This window comes from Oryza brachyantha, chromosome 3 (assembly GCF_000231095.2).
Source record: "Oryza brachyantha chromosome 3, ObraRS2, whole genome shotgun sequence".
NCBI lineage: Eukaryota > Viridiplantae > Streptophyta > Magnoliopsida > Poales > Poaceae > Oryza > Oryza brachyantha.
Genome location: NC_023165.2, coordinates 1,468,259 through 1,486,181, shown reverse-complemented (window position 1 = coordinate 1,486,181; position 17,923 = coordinate 1,468,259). Strand labels below are relative to the sequence as shown.

The 17,923-nt window shown below is 42.9% G+C and overlaps 2 protein-coding genes across 2 annotated transcripts; one reads left to right on the top strand and one right to left on the bottom strand.

Annotated features, from left to right (window-relative positions):
* The first annotated feature begins 8,450 nt into the window (after nucleotides 1-8,450).
* Nucleotides 8,451-13,189, top strand: LOC102700695 (protein NLP1). The gene is made up of 5 exons (XM_040521725.1): nucleotides 8,451-9,622; nucleotides 9,826-9,873; nucleotides 9,954-10,974; nucleotides 11,374-12,828; nucleotides 12,936-13,189. The coding sequence occupies exons 1-4, from the start codon at nucleotides 8,789-8,791 to the stop codon at nucleotides 12,267-12,269; spliced, it is 2,799 nt and encodes a 932-aa protein (XP_040377659.1). The 5' UTR covers nucleotides 8,451-8,788; the 3' UTR covers nucleotides 12,270-12,828; nucleotides 12,936-13,189.
* Nucleotides 13,190-13,251: 62 nt separating this feature from the next.
* LOC102700416 (probable serine/threonine-protein kinase PIX13) lies at nucleotides 13,252-16,923 on the bottom strand. The gene is made up of 6 exons (XM_040521726.1): nucleotides 16,731-16,923; nucleotides 16,303-16,652; nucleotides 15,720-15,855; nucleotides 14,947-15,083; nucleotides 14,330-14,453; nucleotides 13,252-14,229 (listed from the first exon to the last, which is right to left on the bottom strand). The coding sequence occupies exons 1-6, from the start codon at nucleotides 16,798-16,800 to the stop codon at nucleotides 13,835-13,837; spliced, it is 1,212 nt and encodes a 403-aa protein (XP_040377660.1). The 5' UTR covers nucleotides 16,801-16,923; the 3' UTR covers nucleotides 13,252-13,834.
* Between the last annotated feature and the right edge of the window lie 1,000 nt (nucleotides 16,924-17,923).

The window sequence follows — 17,923 nt, the reverse complement described above, 5'->3', positions numbered from 1 at the left end:
TTAATATCCTTTTGTTGTGATTGTACTCACGTTCTTGCCATATGGAGGGGAACCGGCTGTGGCAGTGGCCGAAAGCCCAAAATGGCCATGAAGATGTGTTTGGGCCACTAGTTGGCCCACTACATTTTCGGCCCCAGATTAAGACCTTTGCAGCAGTGCAACTATTTTGCCTTCATCATATGTCAATCGCAAAACCGTATAGGGATGCTCCCTAACTCTTAGAACCAATTTAATTGCTCTCTCTAAGAGCAAGAATAAAAATAAGTGTACCAGTTATAACATGTATAGAATTGAATGTCTAGGTAGAGAAGTGAAGAAAGAGAGATTAAGTGGAGAAGTGACGAGAGAGACTGAGTGAACTACTAATTAGTAGCCAACGATACGAAAGTTTTTAAAAAATAAGTTCCACCACTAATACATGCGATAGGTTAATATGTGTATATGATTGAAAAAAAATACTAATAAGATATATATCTTGCTTATTGTATCAATAAGTAACAATTATACGTTCTATCAACATGTGTAGTTTAGATGATGTGATATATGCTTGTAGTCATTAGTTAGCTATACTATTAAACTTGCTCTTAATGGTTTGCAAGGGGCGCACTTACGTGGTATGTTGATCTAGTCTTTATATAATGTGATGGTTACATAACATCACATTTGGTATAAATAATAAAAAATAAAAGCACGCCAGATAAAACTGTCATACAAAGTACCGAGGGAGTCTTAATAACGAACTAGTTTTAAAAGGATCCCTCAGCCTAGTTTTATGATTGAGAAATAAGAATCGAACTCACCCTATAGTTGACAGAGCGAAAATGGACCTTTCCCAATAAATTTTTACCTCTGTCTTTCCGCATCTGTTTATCCATATAAGCTAAATTTAAATTTTCAACCTTTGATTTTGAGTTGATTTTAGGATTTTTTTTTGAAGTTTATTTTTTTAGCATTGACTTATATCACTGTATTTATTCATAATATTTTTTATTTGTAAATATGTTGTTTGACTTTTCTATAAAAATACCAAATAATCACCCTTATCGTGTGAGTTGGGCCACAATAGTTCGGTACTCACCAGTCACACCAAAGTCCACAAACATTTTTGTTCGGTTCTTACCGAGAGAAACAAGAAAGGACAGGAGAGGCTTAGCTCCAAACTCCAATTGCAATTGGCAATTTGGGCCACAAAGTTTTAAAGGGAAAAGCAACGTGCCATGTCTATGACTTGCAAGTTAATTGCGCTAGCTTCCTCGCTCTCTACTTCTCTGCATTCCACTAGAAAGCACTAGCTAGCTTCTCCTTTGTTAACAGCGTACGCGCGTGTACGTACGTAGCACTAACAACGCATTACCGACGGCTTCTTTTGCTAATATAACGTACGTACACGCAGCCCTAACAGCGCATTACCGGCCGCCCATTCGTAGATCGAGCTGTTTCGATTTTCTTGGTCGCTCTTCTGGTTCAGTTATGGCCATGACGCCAAACGAAGCCGTCGATCGAGCACAATCCTTATCTGGATGTCACAAGCTGTATACGGCGCCCCTGCACGTGTACGACCAAGTACGGATCAGTATTATCCTGATTCCTAGTCCAACTGAATTTCAGTTTTTTTTTCCTTCTGCACTTTTATCCGGACTTTATATCCAAACGAATATATACAGCTATTTTTTAAATTTAGAAACTTAGACCTTAAATAAATTAATCTAAAATTTATGCTTCTATAGAGATTTAAACTTAGATCCTTGGATGCTAACTGAATTTTAGATAATTAAGATGGAAGAAGGGAAGCACTGTAGTAGACACTTAAAGTTGATTTTGGGTTTTTTCATCGTAGTTTATTTTTTAACTGGGTTTTATATTAATAATATATATATATATATATAAGTTTTATTCATAAATATTTTTATTTATAAATATGTTGTTTAACATTTTCTCTCAGTCACCCCCGGTGACCCGGTCAGTCTTTGCAACGTAGATTCCTTCCTCTCGTTGCGGGGAGAATCTACAAGTAGACGTTAAACAAACTTGAGTGTTGGGCTTAGCAGAATGGCAGGATAGTATTAGCTGCGCCATTTGCAGGGGCAAATTGAAGTGCCCCACGCATTAGTGTCAAGTGGCTAACTTATCAATCGCCTCGTTCCCCAATGCCATGAGTTTTTGCTGCTGCATCTTAGGCTGATCAATCTACATTAAGAATCTGACACATGTATGATGTCTGAATTAATCACCCGGTTAATGCAGAGATTTGTTTAGATGCAGTTGCGACTTAGTGCGCACGAAGCTGTGGATGAGGCAGTCTTAGCTTCAGGTGTACCAAACGGATTAATTGTTCAAACTAATTAAGAATATATACGATACATGCATGATCCACCAGTTGAGAAATATATTGGGGTTTTTTTTTCTTCAAACAAAGGGGAGAACCCAATACCATCGGCTACTGGCTGCAGGGAACTAAATTAATATGACGTTAGTTAATGGGTACTAATGTGTTTCAACGCGCAAATGTGTCAGATTAATCATGCAAAACGACGAGAAATTTCTTGCTCATACAGCTAGCTTAGCTTTATTGAATCTTTGTTCTGAATATGAATATATGGTCCATTGGACTTTTGTTATGTCTGAACATGTCACGGTCTCTGTCCATCAAAGTTCAGAAAAATCGAGTGAGAGATATGATCCATCCATGTATGGTGCTTGCTAGCAAGAAACTAGCTACGTGTTGGAACTTAATTTGTTCATGTCATAATTAACAAACCATTGCAGCAAGTTGTCAGTTAGCGATGGTGTGACGCAAGTTGTGATTTAATTATGCATTAGCTTTTGCAACCTGCGTGCCGCCCACGGGTGTCAATTAGCACCAACCAATTCTTCTGCTGGAACCCAAGAAACTAACTGCACTAACTATTATCCTAAGACAAATCATTTCAAGATGTTCACATCAACCAAACGTAGTTAATGTTAACCTTTCTTCCTCTTTTTTACTTCTGAGAATACGCACAAAAACTATGCTCTATGCTCCAAGAGTACTACTCCACGTCTTGAAAACTACCAATTAATATCTCTATCGCGAGTGACTGCTTAACAGCGATTAAGGCCCTGTTTTGTAAAAAAAAAAAAAAATTCGCGTTCACCCGTCGCATCAAATCGTTGGACACATGTATAGAGCATTAAATATAGTTAAAAAATAACCAATTGTACAGTTTAAAAGGAATTTACGAGACGAACCTTTTGAGTCTAATTAGACCATGATTAGCCATAACTGGTACAGTAACTCACATGTATTAATGATAGAAATTAGGCTTAAAAAATTATATTATGTTTTTCTGACGTCATATGTACCTAGTTTTTTAATTAGTCGTTGAAATAGTCTTCCGACATCTAGTCAAACATCTCCGATGTGACACTCATCCCAAAAACTTCAATGAACTAAACAAACCAAGCTATATAGATGAATAGATGTAGATGCATGATTCAGCAGTTAATTTCTGCAGAGATTCGTTGGCAGCAAGCATAATCATCCACACATGCAGGAGAATCCAGCAATAAACTGACAGTCCAATACCACTAGGGCGAGTATCTTCAGTTCTTTCTCCGTTAAGTATTAATCAAACCTAGCTTAATTAAGATACTAAACCGCGAGATCGAGCTCACAGCAAATAGGAGCCAATAACTTACCGTCAAAGGATTATTAACAAGCACGTAGGCATGCCTATAGCATTACTGATCTACCAGTTTTAAGCTGATTCATCCACTAATTAATGAACTTCAGTTGCTTGCATCATCATCATCATCTCCTTCAACCCTAAACTTTGTTTAGCAAAAGTCTTGCCCCCACATGAAGACCCACACGCACCACACATAATGGATTCCAAGTTCCCCATTAACAAGTTAATTTGATCCCTTTGGATCATGGACCACCATGTGAAACCCTAGTGACCTTGTGGCCTGCACAAGCTTGTGTGCATGTCCCACTTTTATTTTCTTCATTGCACTTGCAGATAAAAATTGGTGCCCGGTTAATTAACTAATTCGTTTCAAATATTCCAGGGAGATCTGCCTCAATAACCATTACCTTTCTTACGACTTACCATGGCTATTAGTGGACGATACTTTACGTACCTAACCAAAGTCACTTTACTTAATTATAAGGTGTTCGTTTCAAACAGAGAAACATCAAGCGGCAGTGCCACTTGACTTTCAACTGCATGCTACGAATAAACAAACGGCATATTGAGAAACAAAAAATAATTTATTGATAAAAATTATATATATATATATATATGTATTCTTAACGATCTAAAGACAAGGCTGAAAAATATATTTTAGTGATTTTTTTAAAAATCAATTCTAAATTTAAAATTTAAAATTTAAAATTTGGTTTATAAGTATAAGCGTAAATAAAAAGATTGAGGTGATATACTTTTTTCTTCGCATGAGATGGGACTTTACTGACCAATTTGAGCTCACCAACCCCCTCGGATTTTGGATGTTGCTTCTTCAACTACCACCAAGTTCATACGTCCATGTTTGTATCAGTAGGGCTAAAATTGGAGTGAACTATGCACTATTCCCATGAGATTTTATAGATTTCTGGATTATTTAATTTTATTGTAATCATTTAAGAACACAAACAACTAGGTTAAATAATACAAAGTTAAAAATGTTGCTTTAGAAAGACCGGGTGATGAACTTTTACATATAATTTTTATAGCAAAACCCATCGCTCTGAAGTTTGTAAAGTGTGGCTATAAAAAAAACAGACTCCCTCCATTTTCTTCTCCGTGACGTCGTTAACTTTTAGGTTCAAGTTCAAACAACCTTTTTATCCAAAAAATGTATAATTATTAGTTATTTTATTATCATTTAATTTATTATTATATAAATATTAAGTATGAATTATAATTGTGTATATTGGGATAAATTTTTGAATAAGACGAGATCCAAAATATAATGTCAGTCGTATAAAAAATGAAGGGAGTAAAATTATTCGGAGGGAAACTAACGCAGACATAATCTTACGTGGCATTACCAAACTAAATTAATTAAGCATGGCCAGCAAGCTGGTTGATTCGGAATCTTTTCTCCGTGGAACTGAACTGCTGGTGTCAATATCAAAGCATGGGAGGATCTTTGATTGGAGATTTTAATCAATTCCGTCTTAAATTAGTCAGCAACCAGCTTGCTTGCTTGGATTAAACTTTTGATTCCTGCTTTAATAATAGTTGGAAGTAGAGAGCTGGTGAGAGTTGAAACGCCAACATGTCTCGAGATTCAGGACAGCTAACAAAGAGAAAATAGCTCGCGTAGCAATCAGTGTACTACACTTGTACGAACACGGATGTGCGTTGTAATTTACACATAATAATCTTTTAAAAGCCCGAAACTTTTTTTTTGGCTTCTGGTTGATGTGATGTGGTTAATTTATACGCTGAATCCACGGGCAATAAGGTGAAGTCCACTGCAATGGTAATAGTCAGATCAAAATATCAGGGAATAACAAAAGTTTCTTGTGAAACATTGTGCTAATCCGATTGACAGAGATGTTTCAAGATTGTACTAAACCAGTGCTCCACTTCAAAACTACTGGTCTCAAATATAAAACCCCGTAGTATTCCCCTGGTCAAAGCATAAGAGAAAAATTGATTTTAATACTTAATTTTCAAGTTCGCCCCAGCATTTTCTTATTCATAAACTTATTTTCTAGCACTTACTTTTAAATTGTTAAAAATGCATGTAAAAATTTCACCCATAAGTTATTTTGATGGTTGATTAGTAGTACTACCATAAGCGAAACAATGAGATGTAAGGCTTTTGGGAAATTTCCAGCATCTACAGCTTCTCCAAAATTTCCAACTCCCTGGAACAATTCAGATTTCTACTTAGATTATAAAATCAGCTTAAAAAACTAGAAAATAAACTAGCATTAGCTATACACTATTACTCTAAAAATAATACAAACCTACGTAAATAAAAATAACTTCATTAACTTTTTTCTCATAATTTCGCATATTTGTCTTGTACAAATTTTATATGTAAATAACAAATTTAATTTGTGTTTAATATATATTTAATAATAACTTAAATTATAATAAAATAAAAAACAATTATGTAAGCCATTTAAAATTTTTAAATAGAATAAATGATTAAACGTGGACCTGCATCTTAAGTTCTTAACTGCGTCATGTATTAGAGCAATTTCAATAGTATAGTATAGTTAACCACTAACTTCAATTTATCTTTAGTCAATTTAATAGTTAACTTATACAATAGCTAACTACAAAATATATACCACCATGTCTTACATGTTATACATATACTGTGTATTGGAATACATGCTGTCGCGAGCTATAAATTAATAGCTCACTCCTCTTTTCTCTTTTTATCTTCTTAAAATATATTTATAGCTGGTATTGACGAAGAATACGGGTCTGTTTGGCACAACTCTAGCTCCCAACTCTAACTTACCTAGAGCTGGAGTTGTGCCAAACGGTCTAGATTCACCAAAAGTTGGAGCGGAGTGGGGTGAATCGCTCCAGCGTTTTATACTAACGAGGTGGAGCGGCCAAAACGTGGCTCCACAGCTCCACTCTGATCATGATATGAGATTTACCTATGCATCTATTGGGCAACGTGGGTCAATGCATGACACAACCGTGTTATTTACTGCACTTCAAACTGATTTAACTATCTTTTCTCATCTTCCACAAGGTAAATAACGTGCTATATCTTGGTTTTTGTTCCTTTTCAAATGAGTATAAATTGATACATTTCTATACATTTGTGTTCTAGGGAAATATTATCTTGTCGATGCTGGCTATCCAAATCGCCCAGGGTACTTAGCGCCATATAAGGGACAAAGATATCATGTCCCATAATTTCGGAGAGGTACATCGCCGAGTGGTGAGAAAGAAAACTTCAACTTCTTACACTCCAGTTTGCGCACCATCATTGAGAGATGCTTTGGTGTATGGAAGATGAAGTGGCGGATTCTACTCAAAATGTCTAGCTTTCCAATGTGGAAACAGAAGATGGTTGTGGTGGCAACAATGGCATTGCATAATTTCATTCGTGACCATGATGCGTCGGATAGGCATATTCATAGGTTTGAGAGGAATTCAGATTATGTGCCTACCATTCCATCTAGATTTAGGAGATATGTGTTTTCTCAAGATGCATCGGATACATCCACTGAGGGTCAAAATGATGTATCCATGGATGTATTTTGTGATGACCTAGCCGGTCGTATTGCAGGATGATGGACATATGCCATATTTTGTGTTGTTCCATGGTATTTTGCTTTATCTTTTGATGACAATACTTCTAGTTATTATTAGTAGACATTTATATTATTAAATACATGTCATGCAAAAACTTGAGTATCAATTTGTTCAAGTATCAATTTTTGTATTATTATAAAATTACTAAACATGCTGAGATTATTTTAGAATAAGCCACTGTGCTGAAATTTTGATGAAAAAATATATATTTAGTACTACATAAAGTTAACTGTGAAAAAACACAAGGTTAGCATTGTCTATCTACCTCCTATCCTCTCTTTCAGAATTTTTGGAGCTGAGCAGATAGACAAATATTTTCAGACCACCTTTAGGTCCCAGTGAAACTAGGGAGTTGGAGTTTAGAGTTAGGATCTAAGTAAATGTGGCTCTCCAGCCCTACATCTTGTGCTGCGCAGAGCACGGAACGTCGCCGTCGTCGTGGTCTTCCCCCCGAGCACGACATGCCATGGCCCACGCATATCCCTCACACACACACTCAGACACCAGCGAAATACCCGCCCTGCCCCTCCCGGCCAACCGAAACCTAGTTGACTTCCGGCCCCCACAAGGCCCATTCCCGCCATTTTCCCTCGCGCCAAATAAACAACGAGCTCACGTGGGCCCCGCCGGAGCTGGGGCCGGAGCGAGCTTGCAGATTCCGTCGCCGTCGTCACCCACCGTCGTGCGGCTGCACAAACAAAAGATGCAAGCGAAGAGAGAGCGCACAAGAGGGAGGTGGTAGTAGTAGATAGAATCAAAGAGAGCGCACTCCGAGGAGGAGGCTACTGCTGCTGCACAAATACGATTCCACCACCGCCTCTCTCGATCGCATCTTCTTCCTCTCTCTCGCCGCGGGAATCCCTTCTGATTCTTGCTCATCCTCAGATTAAACTGTTCTATTGGAGCCCCCCCTTTGTTGCTGTCACTGCTGCTGCGCCTACGAGAGATCGACCATGCTCTGCTTCTGCTGCTGCTTCTGAGCTAGGTGGGTCAGCTCAACTGGCCAGATTGTAGTAATCAAAGCTGGCGTTTTTTTTCTTCTTTTGGTGTGTTTTTCTCGTTTGATTCTTGCTCTTCTTGTGGGAGTAGCTGGTTAGTGTGTTTGTGTGTCGTCTTGTCTTTCTTTCTTTGCGGGCGGGGCGGGGAGGGGGAAGGGGAGGGGAGGGGGGCGTGACGGCGATGTGCCTTTGCTTTCCATGATGGGGATGTGTCGTCGGCTTCTGCTCCCCATCAATAGGCTCGCGTTGCGGTGTGTGGCGCGAGGTAGTGGATTCCGCTGTGGCAGCCATGCGACCAAAAAGATCACGTCGTGTTGCCTGCCTGCTACTCGATTCCTTGGGTTCGTAGAGAATTTGGCATAAAAAGGTTTTGCATTTTTCTCGCTGCCCAATTAATCCCAGGTTCGTGGCTCCGGTTTCTTGGCGTGCGCGGCGCGGCTGCGTTTCTGCTTCGACTTCTTTGGCGGATTGGTATGATTGGATTCTGAGGTCAGGCTGGGTGAGCCGGTCATGGAGCAGAGGCCGCCGCCGAGCGAGGATGATGGGTTGCTGGGATGCGGGATGAGCGGAACGGGCGATATCGCCGCCGGCGACCTGGATCTCATGGAGGAGTTCCTGCTGGCGACGCCGGGGCTCGATTTGTCGGAGTTCTGGCATCCCGGCGCGTCCCCGGGAGCGAGCCCCTTCTCCCCGCTGTTCGACCTCGGCAGCAGCGTCACCGCCTTGACTCCTCCCCCCGCGCCGGTCGGCGATGACGACAGGGACGAGGAGGCGGAGGTGCCCAGCCGTGGCGGCCTCGAGGTGAGCCCGACGCACCGCGGCTGGGTGCTCCAGGCGCCGCAGGAGGCGGCTGCGGAGCCGACGGTGAAGGAGCGGCTGCGGCGCGCGCTGGAGCGCATCGCGTCGCAGTCACAGGCGCAGCGTGGAGACGGCGGGGAGCTGCTCGTGCAGGTCTGGGTGCCGACGCGGATCGGCGACCGGCAGGTGCTGACGACGTGCGGGCAGCCGTTCTGGCTAGACCGCCGCAACCATCGCCTCGCTAGCTACCGGTCGGTGTCGATGAAGTACCAGTTCTCCGCCGACGAGAGCTCGCGCGCCGACCTGGGGCTCCCCGGCCGGGTCTTCGTCGGCCGCGTCCCCGAGTGGACGCCGGACGTCCGCTACTTCTCCAACGAGGAGTACCCACGGGTCCAGCACGCCCAGTACTTCGACATCCGCGGGAGCATCGCGCTGCCGGTGTTCGAGCCGCGGAGCCGGGCCTGCCTTGGCGTCGTCGAGCTCGTCATGACCACGCAGAAGATCAACTACAGTACAGAGATCGAGAACATCTGCAGTGCTCTCAAGGTAGATTCCGCAATACTACTCTTTCTGCTCCATTTGATTCTCCAAAGCCAAAAAAAATGTACTTAACCTATTCGATGAAATGTCATTAGGAAAAGATGTGATAACTGCTGGGCACACCAATCCCCAAAGTAATCAATCTTTTCACTTCTCCTACCTCGGTGTTATGCTTGTCTTAGTAAAGCTACTTTCTTGAAAAATTACAGGAAGTTGATCTAAGGAGTTCGGATGTTTCAAGTGACCCTCGTTCCAAGGTGAGCTGAAAGATATTAAAGATCAGAGTGCTTTGCTGAACTATTGTTCTCAGTAACAGAAGCTGCCTACTTGATGCCAGGTGGTTGATACTTCCTACCGAGCAATTGTACCTGAGATCATGGATGTTCTCAGAGCTGTTTGTGATACCCACAACCTGCCATTGGCCCAGACATGGATACCGTGCATATGCCAGGCCAAGAGGGGAACCCGCCACTCTGATGAAAGATTTAAGTATTGCGTGTCCACTGTGGATGAGGCTTGTTATGTCCGCGATTGCTCTGTATTAGGCTTTCACCAAGCTTGCGCCGAGCATCATCTGTTCAGAGGTGAGGGTATTGTTGGCAAGGCATTTGGGACGAATGAGCCGTGTTTCTCCCCAGACATTACTGCCTACAGCAAGACCCAGTACCCTCTTTCACATCATGCTAAACTTTTCAGCTTGAGGGCAGCAGTGGCCATCCGGCTGCGAAGTGTCAGGACTGGAAACCTGGACTTTGTCTTGGAGTTTTTCTTGCCATTGAAGTGCATAAAGACTGAAGAGCAAAGGGCTATGCTCAATTCTTTGTCTAATACCATACAACAAGTATGCTATACATTAAGAGTTGTGACTCCAAAAGAACTGGTAAATGATGAACCATTTGAAGTTAGCCAACCAACCAGACCAGAATTTTATGCCAAGTCTGTGCATGAAAACTTGGATGAGCTTTGTAGTGGTATTAATGTTCCTGGAAGGACGACAACATTGGAAGCTTCTGAAGAGGTATCCTCATGGATAGCCGGCCTAGCGGATGCTCAGAAAGGAGCAAAGGGAGAAATAGATGTTCCATTTGAATTCAGCAAACACGATGATGAAGGGTTTAGTGTTACAGCTGGCTGGCATACTTCATTGGTTATAGCACCTGAGGGCAGCATCTTTTCAGGGTTTAAGCATCACGAAGATTACGATGTCAAGGAAAACACTTGTTCCAGTGACCCAAGCCATTCGAACTCAGATAAAGCAGTAGAGAAAAGGCGCACTAAGACGGAGAAAACAGTTAGCCTGCAAGATCTTCGGAAGCATTTTGCTGGTAGCCTGAAAGAAGCTGCAAAGAATTTAGGAGGTAATTTAATGACTAAATAATCTCTGAAATTGCCTTCTTTACCCTTTTTTGTGTAGTTTGCCTTGTATATTTATCCCCTTGGATCATTGGATGAGTATTCAGTTGATTGTAGACAGCTTCGTACACTATTGCAATCATAAAATATCGTAATACCCTTACCCTTTTCAAGCATGGCCCCAAAGAACTGAAACATGGTTGTTCACAAATCATAATAATAAGATGTTTAACCTTCCTTTTTTGGGGTTTTTTTTTTTTGGGGGGGGGGGGGGCTATGTAATGGTTAATTCGAATTTCTTGGTTTTGCGTAGTGCTAACTGAAAGTATACAGGTAATAGGTGTAATGTTTCATTCGTTACTTGCATATGGTTGACTGAGATGTGTTTCTTCCATTTGCTCCAGTGTGCCCGACTACGCTGAAGAGAATATGCAGGCAACATGGAATCAATCGCTGGCCATCACGAAAGATCAAGAAAGTTGGGCACTCCCTGAAGAAATTGCAAATGGTCATTGATTCAGTACATGGTCCGGAAGGAACAGTTCAGCTCAGTTCACTCTATGAGAATTTTACCAAGACCACATGGTCAGAAAGAGAGCTACAAGGAAATGCCATTTTTCCAGCATCTGAGCAAAACTTTCAGTTGGAACCTTCAATTCCTGATCGGCCATGTGAGGGCAGATTCACTTCTCACACTTCTGGCTCTAATTCCCTCTCCCCATCCTGCAGTCACAGCTCAAATTCTAGCCTTGGTTGTTCCAGTGGCCCAAAGCCTCAGCAACAGCACGGCAGTGCTCCTCAACTTGCAGTCAAACAGGAAATTTCTATGGAGGAGATTCATGGCTCCACACCAATCAAATCAGCTAGCCATGCAGAGGCCGAGCTGCAAATGTTTGTTGAAGAAAGACCCGCCACGCTGTTTAGGTCTCAGAGTCAAGTACTTGTAAGTGAACACAAACAGACAGAAAACATGTCGAACATGCAAAAAGCAAGGTCTGATTCTCTCAAAATAAAAGCCATCTATGGTGAGGAAAGATGTATATTCCGTCTTCAGCCTAGTTGGAGCTTTCAAAGGCTAAAAGAAGAGATTGTAAAGCGGTTTGGCATTGCTCAGGACACTCATGTGGACCTCAAGTACTTGGATGATGAATCGGAGTGGGTTCTTTTAACTTGTGATGCAGACCTACTGGAGTGTATTGATGTATACAAGTCATCAAGTAATCAAACAGTTAGAATTTTGGTTAATCCTAGCATTCAACCGGTGCTTGGTGCTTCCTTCGGTCAAACAGGTCTATCTTGACGTTTGCCTCAGGCCTCAGCTGTAAGTCAAGATGATATACAGTGGCTTCAGATTTAGATAGATTCCTGGGGTGAGGTGCAAACTAATAGACAGGTGCCTGCTAATTGCTGCAATTGGACCGTGTTGTGTTCTAGAATTGGAAATGAAGTAATCGTTGATGTTCCCTCTCAGCGCTTGGTATTGATTTGCATGTGCTCAAGTGCATGCAGTCCAGTCCACGACAATAGAAGATGGAGCTGTATGCCTTTTGTTCAGTTTCACAACCTTAGGAACTTTGTGTAGGCAGACCAAACTAGTGTACATAATTGTAGGTCAGAGGATAGAAATAGTTTGAATTTGTCGAAACTAATCTTTGGGATAGGTTTAGCACTCATGATCAAGTTACAGAACAAAAGTTAGTGGTTCTTTTGGGGTTTCATCTGACTCTAGTTCTCAAGTATCTACTTCAAGGTTTGAGCATTTCAAAGCTTACCTCAGGCTCAGGTTACCCGTTACCGTGTGTCTGTTCAACCTTCAGGGGCAGCATTTTTTTGCAATTCTGAAGTATTCTCTCACCAGTGTAAGTACTTTTTAATATATATATATATATATTGCTTTCCTTTGTTAGCCTCATTAATGGTCATGGTAACCTTATACTACGTATTTGCTTGCACCCATGTATTGCAGAAACGAAGGTTCACGAGAAAGCTCCCTGAGTACTAGCAAGGCAACAAGATAATCTCCAATGTCGAGATGCACTTCTGTTGGTTTTATACCAGTGTTAAGCATGAATCTTAGTTGTATGTTGAAGTCGGACATTTTGCTGTGGCTCGATCGTGTAAGTTTGCTCTACGAGTGATGATGTTTTTTTGTATATCCATCATGTACAGTTCAGTACAAAATGCAGGAATTGTGCTACTTGGCGACATTGTAGCAAATCATATGTTTTCTTATCTCTCTGTTTTTTCCATTTTCCTACTTGCCAGCTCTACCTTTTTAGCCATTTCACTAACAGTTTTGAGTGAATACAAGATTACATCGTTACTGTAATAGAGAATATTAATAAGAGAATGAGAAAGGAAACGAAAGAGATACATAGATAGGCGAGGGAATGTACAAAGGAGAAAAATGAAACTGTACCTGAGCATGTCAGAACTTCCGAGGTTAATCTGCGTATTTCTGTCCTCAAATCTACACTGCATTTATTCCAAAAATCAAGTCACGTATATATGTGCTTCTCCTGAATGCACAGGTCTGGATCATCTTGTCGCTCTCCTGACCGATCCCTACCCGGAAAGGGACTCGGTTCATCGCTACCACTACTTATGGATCCCAGAGTTTCATCATTTGCAATGGAGCAATCTTATCGTCCTTAAAAAAGATATCATAAGGTAAAATTTGATATCTCACTTCAAATACCAAAAGGTATTAAATTTTATATATAAAACAGAGCTACCTCATCTCATCTAAGAATGTGAAAATTGCTCTTTGCAAAGTGAGATTGTTAACGATGACACGCGCCGTAGAAACCAAAAGAATCAATACAATTCGGTTCATGTTAATTAGTCTGCAGAACAATCTCAAGTTCACCGCGGCTTCGAAGGGTTTCGGTGCGGCGACCGGTGCGCGACGGGGGCGCGCGGCGGCAGCCTCGACGCCGGCGGCCGCGCGGCGCCCATGGACTCGATCTCCTGGAGCGCCGCGACGACGTCGTCCATGGACGGCCGGCTCTTGGGGTCGCCGCAGAGGCACCTGTCGGCGAGCTTGGCCGCCCGGGCCGCCGCCCTGGCCGGGTAGTCGCCGGCCAGCCGCTGGTCCATCAGCCCCGCCAGCTTCTTGCCACCGGCGATGTACGGCCGCGCCCACTCCACCAGGTTCTGCTGGTGGCTGGGCCGGTTCAGGTCGTGCGCGCGCAGCCCCGTGAGCAGCTCCAGGAGCACCACGCCGAAGCAGTATACGTCACTCTTCACGTACAGATGGCCTGCAAAAAAACACGATCGGTTTAGTCGCCGTTGCGTCGCACGTCGTCGAGGTAGCCATCAGCGCCGCCGTGCATGCGTGATGCATTAATTCGTACGTACCGGTCGCGACGTACTCCGGCGCGGCGTAGCCGTACGTGCCGATCACCCGCGTCGTCACGTGCGACCTGCCGGCGACCGGCCCGTTCTTGGCGAGCCCGAAGTCTGACAACTTCGGCGTGTAATCCTGAAAAAAGAAAACGTGTACAATGTTACAGTTTGTGTTGCCGGTAACGTTGTTAGTCGATGATGATACGGTGTAATTATGCTAGATTAGGGAGGTGCTCTCATAATTAGTGCCCCGATACGCTACAACTATAATCTATTACCAAATATAGTGTGGTGATATATTTACAAGTAAAAAATAATTTGTAAATACAAATTTTTATATACATGTGTTTTTATTAATCTAAAAATTATGACTGAAAACAAGGAACGAAGAAAAATCCTAAAGTCTACTATAAACTTAAGATTGAAAATTCAAATTTAAGTTTATAAGCACAAGCAGAAACAAAAAGACAGGGTGTTGTTTCTATCATCAAGTTTAGATCTTATATTGTGTGTTTCTATCTCTAGTTACCGATGTCAATTCCAGAGCCGGTTTCCCGACAAGTGGCTATTGGAACTTGGAAGATATCTCGATCGATCTGTATAATCTTGCAAGAAGAGTTGAGAATTACCACGTCGAGGAGGATGTTGGAAGCCTTGAAATCCCTGTAAATGATCTGCCGCTCCGACGAGTGCAGGAAGGCGAGGCCGCGAGCTGCTCCAATGGCGATCTTGAGCCTTAGACTCCATGACAGAGGATCAAGTGCTCCTGAATAGATTACGTTTGTCAAACGCTCCTCAGACGAGTGCACAAAGATCATCGATTAATCACCAACAAGTCAACACGATGAACAAACGATACGGCACTGACTTTGCAGAAGTCAAGCCGGCATCTAAGAGGACAAGTCTGTCTGTTGACAACTAAGGTGGTGTTTAAGATTGGGAAAATTTTTAGGAGAAGTATTACGTCAAATGTTTGACCAGATGTCGGGTTGGGGTTTTCGGACACGAATGAAAAAACGAATTTCACGGCTAGCCTAAAAACCGCGAGACGAATCTTTTGAGCCTAATTAATCCGTCATTCGCACATGTTAGTTACTGTAGCACTTATGGCTAATCATGGATAATTAGGCTCAAAAGATTTGTCTCAAGATTTCTTTCATAACTGTGCAATTAGTTTTTTGGTTCATCTATGTCTAATGCTTTATTTAGGTGTTCAAAAATTCGATGTGATGTTTTTGGAAAAAAATTTAGAAACTAAAAGGCCTAATATTACTATCAGAGAACGTCAAATTATGTTAGGTAGGAGCAGGAGACTAACAAATTATTAGAGAACGTCAAATTATGTCAGATTCAGACATAGGTACAGTTTCAGATCAGTTTAGCAAGTTGGTCGTAGCCTTACTCCTGAATAGATGGTTTTCCAAGCTTCCTCTCGGCATGAACTCGTACACCAGCAGCAGCTCCCTCTCTTCTCTGCAATATCCCAGCAGCTTCACAAGATTTGGATGCACCAATCTGCCCAAGAAGTTGACTTCCGACTATACTTGCACAAAAGAGAAGAAATTGCCCATGAGTTCATGGCTAATCAGAGAACACAGACTCGAATTAACATGGGCAAGGCGCAGTAAGTTAAACAATGCAGCATGCAATTCAAGCAAGCAATGCATCACATTACCAGGTCATCGGTTGACTTGTACAGTTTTTTTTTTCCAGAAAGCAACAGGTTAAAATAAAAGGCCATTTTATCTGGAAAGATAATGTTTTTTAAACGCAGGAAAAGCTCTCTCTTTTTTCAATTTGGGAGGATGTTCAGTTAATCTAATCTGTAAAAAACTAAAAATGATCAGTTAATCTAGAAAAAAACAGGTAAACGTGAACTGTGAAGCTAATTATGCGCAAAACAAAACGCAAATTAGACGAGGAATTGGGTTCGGATTTGCTATCGAACTCATGGCGAAGCGAGCAGCGAGTTGCACTGCGCTGACCTGCCATTCGTGCAGGCCCTGGACGCTCTCCGGGTTGAGCTTCTTGACGGCGACGACGACACCGGCGGAGCTCTTGGCCGGGTTGAGAGTGCGCTCGTCGACCCAGCCCTTGTACACCGGCCCGAAGCCGCCCTCGCCGAGCACCATCTCCGGCTTGAACCCCCGCGTCACCGCCCGGAGCTCCGCCAGCGTAAACACCCTCAGCCTCGGCGCGTCGAGCACCCGCCCCGCCTCCCCACCGCCGTCGCTGCTCCCCTTGCTCGGCCACCGGCTGTACTCCTCCCTCCCACCACCTCCTCCTCCGCCACCGCGGCCGCCTCCTCCTCCCGTCCCGGCAGACACCGTCGTCCCTGCAAGCACACGCCGATTGAATCAAACACGAATCACCTGAAAAAAATCTTCAGAACGTACCGGTGTGTAATCTGCACCTTTGCCCCCACCCGCCGGCTTCTCGTCGGCGGCGGCGGCGGCGTCGGGGCAACAAAAGCAATTCCCCATGTCGACGGCGACCTGATCGGCGGCGGGCGTGTTCTTGATTCGGATCGTGTATGTATATAGGCAAAAACGATGTAAAGCTTCGATTCGCAAGTGAGGAGGAGTAGAACTACCAAACCAACTAAGCTACTCGTATAGTAGACACGGAAATTTGGACGTGGACAGCGCGAGACACTGAGATGGCGCGAAGTGATGAACTGGTCGTTGCGCTGCGTGCTGTCTCGCTCTCTCCGTGAACCCGGTGCACGGCCGGCTCGCCCTCGCCTCCGGGAGATGTATCCTGGTGGTGCGTGGACTCGGTCCACGCAGGTTGGCGGCTCATTGCGTGCGTGCGTGCGTGCGCGTACGCGCCTCATGTGGCTCTCCTCGCTAGATTCCGCTGTTCACTTCCCGGCGCTGCAAGTGCACGCGCTGAGACTGACAGATGGGCTCCACGGATCACGCGGGCCCACTCGGCAGTGGCTGATTAGGTGGTGATTAGCTTCTTCACTAATCCTCCTCGTCTGATTGGATTAGCCAACAGCGCAGCAGCTGCATTTCCGTTTCCTGGAAGCTGCACTAGCATAGCAATGCATGCGCTGACGTCACCTTTCGAATATGAGCACGAGAAAGAAAATTAAATACACTGTACGTAAACTGTAAGTGTGTGTTTTATTCCGGTTGAACGTGAAAGATTATTTGATTTTTCTATAATTATTTTATGGTTAAAATGGTGCAATTAGCTACTACTGCATATTTAAAAATCTATTTTAAAATGCAAGATAAAAAGCTTACATATTTTTTCAAAAAATTTGTATATTTTAGTATTTCAAGAAACATATGCCTAACAACGTAAGAAAAGGCTAAGAATAATAACGGAAAAAGAACTAGGGCGAAGCTGCAAGAAATTTTAATTAGAGTTTATTAATTTTCACCATCTATTCATTTCTCTGATCCAAATTTAGACACTCGTAGCACTAAAATATAAGTCAGTGACACCCCTTTATTTCACTCTTCGTCCCGAAAAGAACACAGCTTAAGTTTTTTGTCATCTCCATGCTCCTGCATTGGGCCAGCTCAGCTCGGCAGCCATTGGTTTGCCCGGATTTGAGGTCGTAGTGACGGGCCTGACGACCATTGGTACCAG

What these genes read in the sequence shown, in the direction of transcription:
- LOC102700416 (XM_040521726.1), bottom strand. Translation starts at nt 16,800, where the DNA reads ATGGGGAATTGCTTTTGTTGCCCCGACGCCGCCGCCGCCGCCGACGAG. An exon ending in GGAAAACCATCTATTCAGGA is followed by an intron (nt 15,084 to 15,719) that starts GTAAGGCTACGA and finishes TAATCTATTCAG; the next exon opens with GAGCACTTGATCCTCTGTCA. An exon ending in GCCGGAGTACGTCGCGACCG is followed by an intron (nt 14,230 to 14,329) that starts GTACGTACGAAT and finishes GTTTTTTTGCAG; the next exon opens with GCCATCTGTACGTGAAGAGT.
- LOC102700695 (XM_040521725.1), top strand. Translation starts at nt 8,789, where the DNA reads ATGGAGCAGAGGCCGCCGCCGAGCGAGGATGATGGGTTGCTGGGATGC. An exon ending in CAAGTGACCCTCGTTCCAAG is followed by an intron (nt 9,874 to 9,953) that starts GTGAGCTGAAAG and finishes ACTTGATGCCAG; the next exon opens with GTGGTTGATACTTCCTACCG. An exon ending in AGCTGCAAAGAATTTAGGAG is followed by an intron (nt 10,975 to 11,373) that starts GTAATTTAATGA and finishes CATTTGCTCCAG; the next exon opens with TGTGCCCGACTACGCTGAAG.